Source organism: Alnus glutinosa, chromosome 8 (genome assembly GCF_958979055.1).
Source record: "Alnus glutinosa chromosome 8, dhAlnGlut1.1, whole genome shotgun sequence".
In the NCBI taxonomy this organism is placed as follows: domain Eukaryota; kingdom Viridiplantae; phylum Streptophyta; class Magnoliopsida; order Fagales; family Betulaceae; genus Alnus; species Alnus glutinosa.
Genome location: NC_084893.1, coordinates 20,567,305 through 20,582,676, shown reverse-complemented (window position 1 = coordinate 20,582,676; position 15,372 = coordinate 20,567,305). Strand labels below are relative to the sequence as shown.

Sequence of the window (15,372 nt, the reverse complement as noted above, 5' to 3'; positions counted from 1 at the left end):
GTCACTGCAGTGGTAGTTGTTTTTGACTTGTGACTTGTGAGCTCAAGTCTCAAGGCGACATAAAAAAGAAACCAAGTTTGGATATTTAGTTAGAAGCGAACGAACGGTAGAAACAAGAAATATTTTTGGTCTTTCAAGATGAAAGAGAGGTCAAAATGTAAAAAAAAATAAAAAATTAGGGGGACAAAAAAATTATTTTTGGCGGGACAAATTTATAAATTGACATATTTTAAGATGAATTTCAAACTTTTACGAGAGATTTGTCCCCCCACCCGTGCATGTAGGTCCGCCCCTGGTCACCAACAAAATCCACGTGATAATAGCTTAAATGTCCAGATTTTATCTATTAAAATAAACATTATCATACCTTATTATGATTTAATTCTTACATTTTTATATTTAATTGTGGAATCTTCTTCAATAATTAAATTTGAACTTAAATAGATATTAATTTAATGAACTGTTTTTTCTTAGGAATTAATAGAAATCACAAAAGAAAAAGTTGAATGATCAAAGGTCAAATGTCAAAACAAATGCAAGAAGAAACTCTAGCCTTTACAACGCAATATGTGGATCAAAAGAAGAGAAAGACAAAGCAAAAGAAGGAAAAAAAGAAAAAAAAGAAAAAAAAAGAAAAAGAGAAGAGGTGGGGTTTAACTTGATGTCTCTTAGCCATGCATGCATAGAAGAAGTCCAACTTGCAATACAATACCAAGAGGCAAGAGATGGTTCAAAGGAGTCCATCCCATGCCCAATAAAGAGTTGGACGTGCATAGAGAAGTGTAGAAAATATAATCTTTTGTTATGCTTAGACTTGAAGACGTGAGGTTGCGTGGACTGCAATACCAGAGAAATGATAGACAATACGTCTTTTAATATTAAAAACATATATTATGCATTTTTTTTTTTTCATTTATCCTTTATACATTTTTTCATTTTTTAAATAAAATATATTTTTTTTAATATTAAAAGACGGACAGAACGATCAAACGTCCTTGTCTAACATTTCTCGCAATACCAATACCAAAAGCAAAAGGATTTGTTTTCTCACTCTATAAAAATACTGCACGGCACAGCAAAATGGGAAGAGGGCCGCGCAGTGAATTTTCTCTCTGGTATCAGAACTCGACTGGTTCTAGTGGTTCTAGTTATTTGTTATTTTTTATTTATTTATTTTTAATTATTTAAGTTTGATGATTAGTATTTTAGCTATGAAATTTATTTCTATAGTTATGAGTGACTAAATCTCTAGTTAAGTCTATGGGTGAAGCATACTATTTTTATTATTTGTTCTTGAGACTATTTTATTTGTTCTTCATAGTTTAATGATTAAATTTTGAGGATAATTTTTATTTAAGAGTAATTTAGTGAGACAAATTTATTTTCATTCATTATGATTTTTATTTATATCAAATACTTAATTACTTTGTTTGATTTGATATGATTCGCAAATATATTGAATGCTTAATTTATCATAACATGTTTTTGAAATCAAATTTTCCACCAACCCATGTTCGGTTTATTTTATATTTGATTTATGCTTAATTGTTTTATTTTCCGATTAAGAGAGTTGATTATATATATATTCAGGAATACGTAATAGAATGTTACGAAGAGGAATAACTATTCATCTCATTTTTTAGAGGAATAGACTACATTTTTCCAAAAAGAACCATATTTTTCTTTAATTTTTCCAAACTAAACATAACAAAAAACAAAAAAAGAAATTAAATTTTAAAATTTTAAAATTAAAGAATTTTTTTAATTTTTTTAATTTTAAAAAAAAAAACAAAGAATTCAGATCACCACCCACATATCTAAGGTCCAACATTTATTTATTTATTTATTTTTAAGATTTGAGTTTTTTAAAAAAAAGAAAGAAATTATGTAGGTTTTTTTAGTAGTTTTGGGTCAATTTCAATTGTGGAATATGTATTGTCACCAAACTAAGCAATTGGAATAATTATTCTATTCCACTCTTCCTCATTCTCAGTAATAACTATTCATTTTCCTAATGGAATACTCATTCTGCGAACCAAACGAGGCCTTAGTATTTCCTATTAACTTTCTCTAATTCATTTTTTATTAATTTAGTTTAGTTAATTTAATTTTAGTTTACTATCTCTCAATTGCTCCACTTTTTAATGGAAAACAAAAAAAATCAATTCAATTTATTTTTTTGTACAATAATAAGAATTTTACTTAGTATTTATCATTTTTTGTGGATCAACCTCGTACACTGAGAATTTATTATTTGCGAAAGCTTGCACTTAGATTTTTAGCACTAGGAAACCAATCACTACCAAAGAAAGTTCAGAGTAAAAGCATAGTAAACTTATAAACCCCTTGTAAAATATTAAGGTTAAATACATTGAAATCCCCTGAACTACTAGACATTTTCAAGAAAACTCGACTAACTGACAGATATAACACTTTAATACATCAAATTATCATTCGTGTAAGGGTTCGTTTGAGTTTTCGATTTCAGAAAGTGCGATTTAAAATCACGATTTTAAAATGTGAGATTTGAAAAAATTAATTTTAAAAAAAACATAGTTAAGCGTTTGGCAAATCGCAAATTAACCTTTAAAATTATGTGTTTTTAAAAAAGCACAATCTTACTTGCGATTTGAAAAACAGATTTGGTGCATTTTCAAATCGCAATTTTTAAAAACGCAGTTACCAAACGATTTATGTTCTACGATTTGGTTTAAAATCGCACTTATTATCTACAAAATCGCAATCTCAAACGCATCCTAAAAAAGACAACTCCATTAGGGTTGACCATTAAAATGGATGAAAAAACTAAATTTGATCAAAATCTTTTGAAAATACCCTCACTTTGAAAATAAAAAAATATTATGAAAAATTGACCTTAAAAAACTAGTCAAAGTAAGGGCATTTTTGAAAGATTTTAGTTAAATTTTATTTTTTTTCATCCATTCCAACTGTCAACCTTAACGGAGTGGCCTTGTACAATTGCCGTGGGTCACCACTTTTTACTTCTTTCTTATTTTTTTTAATTAAAAAAAAGAAAAAAAATTAATTAAGAGTATCACTGCCATGAGTCACCTGATTGAGAAGTAATTGAAGACACCCATAGTGTTCACAATCTACGACACTCCTCAAGTAAGGGAAATATCAGAAAGATTTTCAGATTCTTGATGCATATGAATGAATTGATTCCACACGTCATCCCATTCCATGACTTGAATTGCATTGACAAAACTCACAGACTCGTTCCAGTTCTTACATGCACTAGTTCTATTATGAACTAAGGTGGATCTCCACCGTATCAAGGGTCAGGAGCGAAGCTAGTATTTAAAATTTGGGAATAAAATTGAAAAAGGAAAATTAGAGGGCAAAACTAAAAAATTAAAAAAAATTTAAGGATGAAATTTTAATTTTTAATTTCTTTTGTAAGAAAAACATGGTGTGTAGCTCTGTCCCGGTCAACGGCTACGTTATGGGTTTTCAAACCTTTTTTTTTTTTTTTTTTTAATTTAGAAAAGTATTTTTATCTTTTAAAAAAATTGTTAAGAACATTACTTTTTTGACATCTACAATAAATTGATAGTTTGAGAAAAATATAAGAAATTTATCTTAAATTTGTTTTACATTTATCCTAAAAAATTAAAAAATAAATACCTCCCTCCAAGGATTTTTCCTTTTTCTAAAGCTGACGCGGTTAAAATCTGGATGGCTATTGACATGTTTGGAGTAGGAGTAGGAGTCGTAGGACCGACGTAGAGGATTCGCGCCTAGTGATCTTTTAATTTTATTCCCTCCTAGAAAAATTCCACTTTGCTGTAAATGGAAAAGTTAAAAAAAAAAAAAAAAGAAAGAAAGAAAGAGAAAAGTTTTGAAAAAAAGTACCCAGAGAGAAAGTAAAGAGCAAGAGTAGTTGCACGAGAACCAAGCTGTCGAGTCCCCAAGTGATATATGCTAAGTTCACTCATACTCGCTAGCTACTCAGAAATGTCGAAGTAAATATTTCGTCCTGATATCTCACCCAGCTCTTAAGTCTTGGATTGTTGAGAGAGCCATGAGAAATTCCCATCTCTTTCTCATTTTCATAGCACTTGTTGTTACTTTTACACTCCAATTTGAAGCTCATGCCGCTCCTGCGGGTAACTATGATCCACCCTTCTGTCTAATAATTTGGGTTAGATTGATCTGTTTGTTTCGTGGGTATGCTTATCTTCTTCTTTTTAATCATGCACTGTTTTCTGTTTTTGGGCATCTTTTATTTAATTTCCTGTGCTCATGGAGCTAATTGCTAAATCCCAAATGTAACCCTCTTTGTTTCTCTCTCTCTCTCTCTCTCTCTCTCTCTCTCTCTCTTCTTTGGTGATACTAAATTACTATGTGATTTATACATAATGGGTATGATTGTTTCCTTACTGTTTTTCTTTTTTCAATTGATTTTTCTTACTGTTGCTTTATTTGGGTATTGTTTTGAATGATTTGCTATTACTCAGGGCCATTGATCAAACACGTGTCATCTATACTCAAATGGACCAGGTCATCCACCAAAACACCCCAATCAGGTTATTTGGAATATCTTTTTTCAGATGAATAGTTGGGATTATTTGTTCTGTGTTGCTTGTTCTTGTTTATGTAGTTGTTATTTATTTATTTTTTATTTTCATTTGTGTATACATATATATCATTAATCGCCCTTCATATATGTCATATGGCATGTTGTTATGCAGATGGGAATGTTCTTCAGTTTGAGAATGGGTACTTAGTTGAGACTGTTGTGGAAGGAAATGAGATTGGAGTGGTTCCTTACAGAATCCGCATCTCTGAGGATGGTGAACTCTTTGCCATTGATGAAGTTAATAGCAAAGTTGTTAGGATTACTCCTCCATTGTCTCAATGTATGGTTATTCTTGTGCTCTCAGCTTGCTAGAACTTCAATAGTTTATTCTATTTGGATTTTGACTGTTTCAAGTTTAAATTACTTAATGGTAAGCCTAATTGCTGATAGCAATAAAATTGTGTTAAAAAAAAAAAAAAAAAATTGTGTTCAAATGGTTTCATTTTTAGTTGTCTGCTGGAAATTGGAAAGAAGGTATAAATATATTTGCTGAGAAGAAGGAAATACTAAACTTTCTTTTTGGAGAGGAGCAATTCTAAGTTATGAATCTTATAGGCTGCTTGCAACGATCTGATTTTCATTTTTTGATTTTGTAATTCATACTTGTTTGTTTTTTCTTTAACCTTTCATTGTTGCAGATAGTAGGGGAAGACTGGTTGCTGGGTCTTTTCAAGGTTACACAGGGCATGTGGACGGAAAACCTAGTGAGGCTCGTTTTAATCACCCCAAAGGCATAACCATGGACGATAAAGGCAACGTGTATGTTGCTGACACCCTGAACCTTGCCATCAGGAAGATTGGGGATGCTGGTAAATGCAGTTCGTGTTATTCTGATAGTTATAGCTAGAAGCTGGGTTACAAATATGCAATTTTTTAATTTGAAAAAAGAAAAGAAAAAAGAGAACAGAATCCAAATATTGAATCTTTGTAAGTGCTGAAGAAGAACATAGATGAGAAACTTCTATGTAGCAATGTAAAGAATGTTGAGAAGATTGGAGTAATACATCTATGTAGCAATGTAAAGAATTATTGAAACTTTGATCGTGTTGGAATTTTGAAGCCTTTCTAAAGCTGAAAACCTTGATCACAAATTATTCTTTTAAGAGGAAAACAGAGGGTTTATATGAAAGTGTTGCTGAATTTGGAAATTCTTTGCAGGTGTGACAACCATTGCTGGGGGTAAATCAAATGTTGCAGGGTACAGGGATGGCCCAAGCGAGGATGCAAAGTTCTCTAATGATTTTGATGTGGTATATGTTAGGCCTACCTGTTCCTTGTTAGTTGTTGATAGAGGAAATGCTGCTCTTCGGCAAATCTCTCTCAACCAGGAGGATTGTGATTATCAGGACAGTTCAATTTCTGCCACAGGTGTGGATTCCTTATTGTTTGTTTGATACTTCCGTTCCTAAATTCAAGCATCATTAAAACAAAAGAAAGAAAGAAAGAAAGAAAGAAAAAGGTATCAACAAGATGCTACTGCCTTTGTTAATATTACGACAATGGAATTGGCATGGTGATGCTATGCGTCTAATCACACATGATAGTTGTCTTAATGTACATAAACAAGTTGTATTTCTTATATTTATGTAATTTTAATGTAGAGCTGATTTTAATTTAAATTAATCGAGTATACTTTTGTCTATAATACTATATGATTGACATGCATATAGATCAAATATCAGTTATCTTTCCCGGCAAAGAGGCACCTTTACGCTTTTAATGATATTTGTCGATTACTTATAAAAAAACTCTTTCCCGGCAAAGAGGTATCTTTGGATTTCATTTAACTTAGTTTGAAAAATGATCAATGATTATGTTATTGAATCAAGAGTACCATGCAGAAAGTATATCCCAAAGGATCCAAGTATAGGGAAGGATCTTATAACTGAACTTTGAAGTTATCAACATTAAGAAAAAATCTGGCCAGCATGGTGGGAGTCTGGTGCCCATAAGCTGGCCTAGTTCCAGGTGATATTAGTTCTATGGTTGTTCAATGTGATTCCATTATGAATGAGGCCATTGGAGAAAACTGTCAGTCATCTTATAGATGATGATGCTAAATTTACAGTTAATCATTTTAGGAATTGATCTTGCAATAGTTATGATGATGGATCCTTGATGTAGGACAATAAGCTTTGAGAACCAAAGTCTGAAAAGGAAGAAGAAGAGGAAAATAAGAAGCCAGGAAGAGAAGAGAAAAGAAACAAGAGCGAAGAAGAAACACTTAAGAGAGAGAGAAGAAAAAGAGGAGGGAGACGACAAACAGTCGTTCGCTTTTATCGATTAATCATAAACTGCTGAATACAATAGAATTTTGGGTTTGAAAAATAGACTAGGAATTTTTTGATAAGTAATAAGCTAATTTCATTAAAAGTGTGAGGTGCCCCTTAGTACATTGGGAGTATACAAAAGGAAACTCCTAACTAAAAAAAGGAGTAAGGAAATCAAGAAAGCTAAAAGATAAGGGGAACACATAAGCCGTAGTCTAAAGATACAAAATGTGATAGAAGGAGGATAAAAGTTCCTCAAAAGGTCTTCTCCATGTCCTCAAAGCTCCAGTTATTTTTTTTTCCCTCCATAAGCACCAAAAGAGGCAAGTGGCTGCCATTTTTCACATCGTACCATTCCTTGACTGGCCTAAAGACCAGCAACAGACAAGTAGATCGATAACCTGTTGTGGCATAACTCAAGACAACCCAAAGTGACTGAAAAGAGAATTCCGCAAAGCAGAAGCCGCATCACAATGGAGAAGAACATGGTCCACGGACTCCTCCGTCTTTTTGCACAGGCAGTATCTGTTTATCATGATAACATGACGCTTCTTGAGATTGTCCAAGTTGGATCTTCCTAATAGCCGCCGACCAAGAAAAGAAGGCTGCCCTTGAGGGGGCTTAGGACCGCCACACACACTTCTAGGGAAAGTGAGTACCTACAAGACGAGTCAAGGAGTAAAAAAAAGACTCGACCTTGAATAGGCCTTTTTTAGAAGGGACACACCAAAGCTTGTTTTCGCCGCCTTTTCTAACTATAATTGAATGCAACATTTGGAAGAAAGAAGCAAAAACGTCCACCTCCCAATCACACGCTTTTCTAGTAAAGCTCACGTTCCATTGGTTGGAACCACCCAAAAGCTCTAGGTTATTTGCAACAGGGCGTCCTTCGCAGCGGCTATACCAAACAAAGCTTAAAAAGTTGCCTTGAGAGTCATATCCTCAACCCACAGATCGTGCCAAAAGCTAATCCTGGTCCCATCCCCCACTTGGAATCTCGTGTAGCCTGAAAAAGTCTACTTACATTTTTTAACATTCTTTCATAATTCCACCCCAAAAGCTCCTGTGGGAACATAGGAGCACCATCCGCCTCGCAAACAGCCAAATTTGGATTCCACCACAATTTTCCACCAAGTATCTCTCTCAATACCAAAGCACCACAGCCATTTACCTAGAAGAGCGCGGTTGAACATTTTTAAGTTACAGATACCCAACCCTCCCACAGAGATCGGAGAGCAAACCTTAGCCCAGCTCAAAGCGATTAGCCACACTAGCAGGGATGGGGAAGAGGGACAAAAAATACGTAGGTAGGTTGGAAAATGTGCTCTTAATAAGGGTGAACCTATCACCTTTAGAAAGATACATCCGTTTCCAACCGGCCAATCGACGCTCCATCTTTTCCACAATGACATCCCAAATAGACTTTGCCTTGTAAGAAGCCCCTAGCGGAATACCAAGATACTTCAGGGCCAGAGAGGAAGTCCCACAACCTAAGATGCCAGTCAAATCACCCATGTTGTCCACATTACTCTCAGGAACCAAAACAGACTTAGCAAGATTAACCTTTAAACTAGAAACAGCTTCGAAAAATAAGATTAGAACACGGAGATGGCGGAGATGATTAGGGTTGGCCCCATAAAAAAACCAAAGTATCATCCGCGAACAAGTGTGAGATATTTACGACTGGGGACCTAGAACCCATAAGGAAGCTTGAGAGAAAACCTCTATCAACAGTAGTAGTGATCATTTTGCCCAAAGTCTCCATGACTACAACGAATAGACTAGGAATTAAACCCTAACCCTAACTGTACTTTGGCTAATGGCCCACTATAATAACATAAAGTCCAAAATAAAAATACTACAACCAGTCTATAAGATATACAATAAAGCAAATAAAATGCAAACTAATAAAAGCCCAATAATAATCCACCCCTCAATCACCCAACCACAAGGTCATGGGCTGGTGGGATCTGTGACTCGTCTTTGGTGTCCCCATCAATCCTATATTTTTCCTGGGCCACATTCATGAAATGGATTTTACATTCGTATGCTATGAGCTCCCACTGCAGTCAAACACAGATTGTGGCTCCTTGTAGGATTATGTGAATTTTGATTGTGAGGGCACTGCATAGGTGTGTGCTGAGATTCACATCGGCCATTTACTAGGTCAATTTGAGCTACATAAGTGCGTAGGGGGAATTCTAGTTATGTCTAATCCCTTTGGGGTATCATGCTATATAGCCAATCTGGTCCTATCTAGTAATAAAACGGTGTTGGAGTTATATGGCTTGTTTGGCAAAGACATGTACAGAACAGAACAGAACAGAGTAGTGGGGTTGTTAGTTTTGAAATTAGTAAAAAGTGATGATGTGATATAAAATAAAAAGAATTTGTATAAAAAAGTGAAAAAGTTTTGTATTGTAGTGAATTTTTTTGTTTGGATAATAATAAAAAATTATTGATGTGATATAAAAAGTGAAAAAAGTGGGAATGTTTTGATGTTGATTAGTAATGGAAAATATAAAAAAAAATGAAAAAAAAAGTACATGAACAGTGCTGTTATGTAATGTTGCTTGACAAACAAACCCATAATCTATTAACGTCATGTAACTTGGGGATACTGCAACACAATGCAATTTAGAGATTGGAGTGGAATAGAATATGACACCCCTTAGGATTATGCAGATTTGATACTTATCAGGATAAAAAAAGGATTGTGAGCATGTTGCTTGAGTATATGGTAAGTCCCACATCAAGCATGCACTGAGCTGATGTTGGTTGTATAAGCAGGAATTGCAACTGTGATTAATTCTTTTGGGGTATTGTGCAAATGCGGTTAGAACATCCCCATATTGTAACGTGGATAGACTTCATAATATCGCTCCTTGTAAGATTGTGTCGATTTTGATTGTGGGATTTTGCATAAGCGTGTGCTGAGTCTCACATTGACCATGTGCTAGGTCAATTTGGACTACATAAATGGGTACGGGAAACTCTAATTATGACTAATCCTTTTGGCTCTAATTATGACTAATCCTTTTGGGTGTCGCACCATAAGCTAGTAGAACTTGAGGATACTGCAACATAATCCGAGTTAGATAGTTGAGTGGAAGAGATTAGGGCACTCTTTAGTATCGTGCATAGTCGATTGTGAGAATGTTGCACAGGGTACATAGTAAGTCCCACATCAAGCATGTACTGAGCCGATCAGGGAAATGCAATTGTGATTAATCCTTTTGGGGTCTCGTGCAGATGTGGCTAGAACATTCCTATCTTATGACATGGATAGACTTAGAATCTAATGCTACATATTAAGGACACTACTGCACATGACTCACAGTCCAAGCGTGAGTCTTGTGCGGTTCCATATGTCCAGGATTCTAATACTAGGAAATCTACTCCTATCTGAACTGCTAGCATTAAGTAAGATAAGGCTGTGTTATCTTAGAGTTCAAACTCTATGTTAGATAAGGGATAATGTTATAGAAGAGTCCTAGTTCTATTGAATAGGAAGCAGTCGTGTTTATCCTAGAAGATATGTTTATCTTCTACTCTTGTAATCTTCTATAAGTATTAATGAAAGCTCACATTGATGAGCAAGGTTAAACATCCAAATATTATAAGTTCTATCACTATATGTAGTATTAATTTGTGTTAGAGGACTTCATAATGAAGATTGCTATATAGTAAAATTAATTGTTGTTTGCACGCTGAGTTTATACTGCTGAATTTAGGAGGGCCATTTTTGGGTTTACAGTTTTATTGGCCTTTTTGTCTTTCTCATTGCACGATGCTCTGTGATTGCCTTCATACAGTATATAGATATAAGGATATAAGTGCATGTTGAAAAATAGAATAAGATCTTTGTGGGCATGGAAGCCAAATTAATAACCTTAGGCAGATTGTGCACAAGCTGTCTAGTCCTTTCTTCACATGTTATTATGGCCATCATCTTCATCTGTGTCTAAATCCATCTAGGTTTTGAACAGTACTAGTCATCCTTCCAGTCATGTCCATCAGTAATTGCATTTTCATCATCCTCACTCACTGTGCTCATGGCTCAGCCTCTATTGTGATGGTGCAGCCTTGACTTGTCTAAAACACTGTAATCTAATAAGACACCATTCCAGATAACTTGTACAATACTGAGCTGAATGACGTTATCGTGAGGATGAACTCATGAGCTTTGCTATGAGCCCTTTTAAATGATGACTTTGTACAAGAAAAAATCATGGATATCCTGTATCATATTTCTAAAAAGGGTTAACGTTCATATCTTCTTTGTGACTGGAATTTCATTATGAAAACTAAAAGTTAGGGGAGAAAATTTCAGAAAAGGTTCAAGTCAATTACAAAACCTTCATTAGATCCATGGAAATTTATGATTGGACATGAGATGGGTGGCAGTCATTGCACTTGCACCTGCTTAAAGGAGAAACATACATGGTTATCCGTGCGGTCAATTGTCTATTCATGTTGAAAAACTATAGAACTGTAAAGAGTGGCATCTGATGGTGAATGGATATGATATAAGCAATAGAATATATGTCTTCATGATAATTACATCATAAAACTATCAAATAGTGAATGTTATTGCAATAGATTCCTGACCAGCAAAAGAAGAAAAGAACACTAGCATCCTCCTACTCAATTTTTAAGTAAGAGCTCTACAAATGTAAGTTTCCAATTTGACAATAACTGGTATATTAGTTTTGAGTCAGAAATTGACACAAAAGTTGGATTTTGAAAAAGATGAATGCTATATGAACTCTTACTTTTACACTCTCAAGTGCTTACTTCCTAACGCGACAATTGTAGAAAGAGAGTAAGCAGATGAGATTAAAAAATGTTTCAGTGGAAAGCTGACGTGGCAACTACCACTTTAAGGAGTAAGCACTTGGGATTGTAAACCGATGACCACCGCATTACAAATGTGATGCTCTAAAGTGGGAGTTCATGTAGTATCTCTCTTTGAAAAATGTTAATCATAGCATGTATTTTCCATCAAACTGAGAGAGCACTGAAAAATGCAACATCTGTTTTTCATTATTAATGCCTTGGTTTTTTGTATTTCTTATGTACACTCGAGATATGCTAGTTTGTCAGATGGTTGGAAAGCTTGCACGTAGGAAGCCAAGGCAACCAGGTTGCACATTCTTGAGTTAGATATTCCCAGATTGTTGTTGATTAGTTATTTTGGGATGGATAAAGTCCCAGACTTCCTCATTCCACAATTCCATGTATTCGCTATGATATTTTGTTTCAATTTAATAAATCTATTGTCCCATATAAAAATTGGAATTATTTCTTCTGTGTCATGGCTGAGGCTCTTGTTGCACTGCCGCATAGTGACTTTGGATGTTTTGGCAGATGTGCTTATGGTTGTTGGTGCTGTCTTGGTGGGATATGCTACATGTATGCTTCAGCAGGGAATTGGACCTACTTTTTCCTCGAGGACGGTATATCTCTTTCAACCAATTAAGTGGAGAAATAGAAAATTTAGATCATTTCTACTGTTCAAACTCTGATATCCTACTTAAATTTCATTCTTTTTCCTCTTTCTGTAACCTGGTTCTTTTACAGTTATAACAGAACATCCTACCAAAAGATTTTAAGCTCAATTGTATGTAGTAGATTAAGAGGCACCTTGTGGTCGTCACTGCCATTTCTGTTGTCTTAATAGTCTTGAAAGTTGTTTTTCGTGGGTCTTGGAAGGTCAAACCATGATTTTTCTGTTAAAAATAGATGCCCATTTATGTGTACTTGCTTATTGTTGCAGCAGCAACTTCCAGACAGTGAATTTAAGGATCATTCAGGCAAAAAAAAGCCCACTCCCATCATAGATAGTGGAAAAGAGGAACCGGGATGGCCGTCTTTTGGACAACTCATCATCGATCTGTCCAAGCTTGCACTTGAAGCAATGGCTGGCATGCTCCTTTACTTTGTACCCACTCGTTTCAGAATGGATAGCCGCAGGAATGGCCTCACTCCTTTAAAAGATTCCCTCCGGATGCCCGAGGTTGAAGCTGAGCCTGCATTTGTTCAGAGACAGACAACTACTGCTCCTCTTTCTGAAACTCGGCTGGCTCATGCTCCTAATAAAAGTGATAGATACTCGGAAATGAAGCCCCCAAAGATCAAATCAGCCAGCTTTAAGGACCCCTCGCAGTCAAGCAAGTACCGGTCTTCAAAGCGACCAGAGTATTCAGACTTCTATGGATCGGGTGAGGTTCCTCCTTATAGCAAGTCTAAGAGCCAGAAAGATAGGACAAGGCATCGCCAGCGAGATAAAAATGAAGCGGCTTTTGAGGCGGTAGGACCAGAGCCAAAGCCCATTGAGACGAAGGCAGCGCATTATGACATTCCCAAGTATGAACCTTATAATATCAGGAGTAAGTATGGGTCAGATGATTCCTTCCGATTTTGATCAAACCGTAGTTCTCTAACTTGGCTTCCCTATCAAACTTCCCCACCTATTTTGTACCCATATGTTTGTTTTAGAGGTAGTCTGCAATTGAATCGATGCTGTAACCAAGGATATGTGTTTTAGAGATCAATAGAGATGAAGGTTAAGCTCGCAGAAATTCTTGGTCAGGGTGCTTCAAATCAAAATTGGATTCGGATTTTCAGCAATTTACTGTCTGGATTGTTAGCAATATGTGCAGTAAATATAAAAGAGCCTTTATGGGGCATATCTGTTCGAGCAGGTGAATGGAATGTTTGAGATCTGTTTAAGTAGGTAGACTCCGTAACGGTTTTCTCATATTTCCCATCCAAATTATTAGCAATTCGCTCAACGAAATTGCTGGAAGTCTTAATCCACCAGAATTGTCTACAAGAATAGTCTGTATGGGAGTTAAATAAGTAATTCACCATTATGATAGAAGTAGCGTCGTTGAGAAAACCCGGAAAGGTGAACATGTGCAATCACTCTCTCTTCCCTAGTACAAAAGAACGTGTAGTTAATCATCTAAAAACTACTACTAGTAAAAATTAAGTTGATGCTGTCCAAAAATGCTATTGCTTTTAATCAACAAACTTGTTTTCAAGGAGGATTGCGGGTGGATCATACCAATCAACAAACTATAATTATTAACATTATATATATATAATATCTAGATTATTGAACAAGTATATATTGAATTTTTGAAACAAATAAAGTAAACTATAAAATTTAGTAAATACGACATACTAAAAGAAAATGATAGTTAATTTAGATAGCACACATATGTTATAACTTCAAATCAAATGTATTGGAAATCTCTGAAATCATGTATAATATTATTCATTGTGTTTATTTCAACCAACTTATAGGTACATAAAATTATAATTCCAAATAAAAGTTTTTTTCGTTATATAAATATAACGCATCATGGACTTTGAAAAGTTATGATGTTTATAAATATAGAGCATGTTTACAAGCATGCTCTATGAACTATCATCATAACATACCAAAAAATTTATGTTTCAATAGTCTTCATAACATATACATAAACACTACAAAAACCATGCCACCATCGAAGCATACAACTAACTTGATCAAACCAAACTATTAGCAACTACAATTAGCATAAGATTTCTATCATGAGTTTGATTTTTCAAAAAATTGTTTAATTCTAAATCTGTTTCAAAATATGTCGCCACCTTGCAATTTAGTTGTTGGTGAAAGAAGTAGATGAAGTTGCGAATTCATGGGTTGTAGAAATTGATTGATCTCCGTCTAGTAGCTCTTGTACAATTGCAATATTGAATTTTTGACATTGTAGCCTTTAGCCGAATAAAAAATCCTTGTTCCAAAGAAAGCCTTGCAAGACTTTGTATATTGGTAATGTGCTCCTATTTGCATGAGAATAAAAGTATGAGAAGTTTGATAAATCATAAAAGCAAAAATATCAATATTAACATTGGAAAGGAAAAAGAGTGCAGAAACGAATTGTTGCAGAAAATGAAAAGCAACATAATTTATAATGCTCACATCATCTGAGATATTTGTTAACAAAAAATTTGAGGTATAATATATTATAGGAAGGTAGATCTGATGTACATAAGAGACAATGCACTTAATAGAGTTCAATTCGTGTTTACTATGCAACAAAAGAATAAGGATAAATACATTGTAGCAACGAAGCATACTTATGATAAGGTTCATAACCAAACTCCTCTATAAAGAGCATGCTCTTGAAAGGCCCACCAATTTCAAGTTACTTAAAGCACAAATTCATATTAACTATTTGACAATGGATCATAAGAACAAAATGTAAAGAACACTATGATCTAACAATAAAAAAGGAAAACATGGAATCTCATAACTCCATAGAAAAAAAGATAATAAAAAAAAAGAGAAGTTTTATAAAACATACACCACATATTTGGTGAAAAGAAGCAAAGTTTCAAACCAAATTGAGGGAAATCAATATAGTAATTGCACTGATACTATGAAGGTCATTTAGGTACAAATTGAACCAATACATATATATTGCTTAGGAAGATCACATGCTT

General features: G+C 34.5%; 1 protein-coding gene across 3 annotated transcripts; it reads left to right on the top strand.

Annotated features, from left to right (window-relative positions):
- Positions 1-3,862: 3,862 nt before the first annotated feature.
- On the top strand, positions 3,863-13,576 carry LOC133875875 (uncharacterized). Of its 3 annotated transcripts, none has more exons than XM_062314134.1 (7): positions 3,863-4,130; positions 4,482-4,550; positions 4,716-4,883; positions 5,242-5,412; positions 5,762-5,971; positions 12,244-12,332; positions 12,656-13,576. In XM_062314134.1, exons 1-7 carry the CDS (start codon positions 4,046-4,048, stop codon positions 13,298-13,300), a joined length of 1,437 nt encoding a protein of 478 aa, XP_062170118.1. In that variant the 5' UTR covers positions 3,863-4,045; the 3' UTR covers positions 13,301-13,576. The 3 variants fall into 3 exon arrangements, with proteins under 3 accessions (XP_062170118.1, XP_062170117.1, XP_062170119.1); XM_062314133.1 differs by having other exon boundaries at positions 3,865-4,130; positions 12,653-13,576; XM_062314135.1 differs by lacking the exon at positions 3,863-4,130 and adding an exon at positions 4,299-4,386 and having other exon boundaries at positions 12,653-13,576.
- The last annotated feature ends 1,796 nt before the right edge of the window (positions 13,577-15,372 follow it).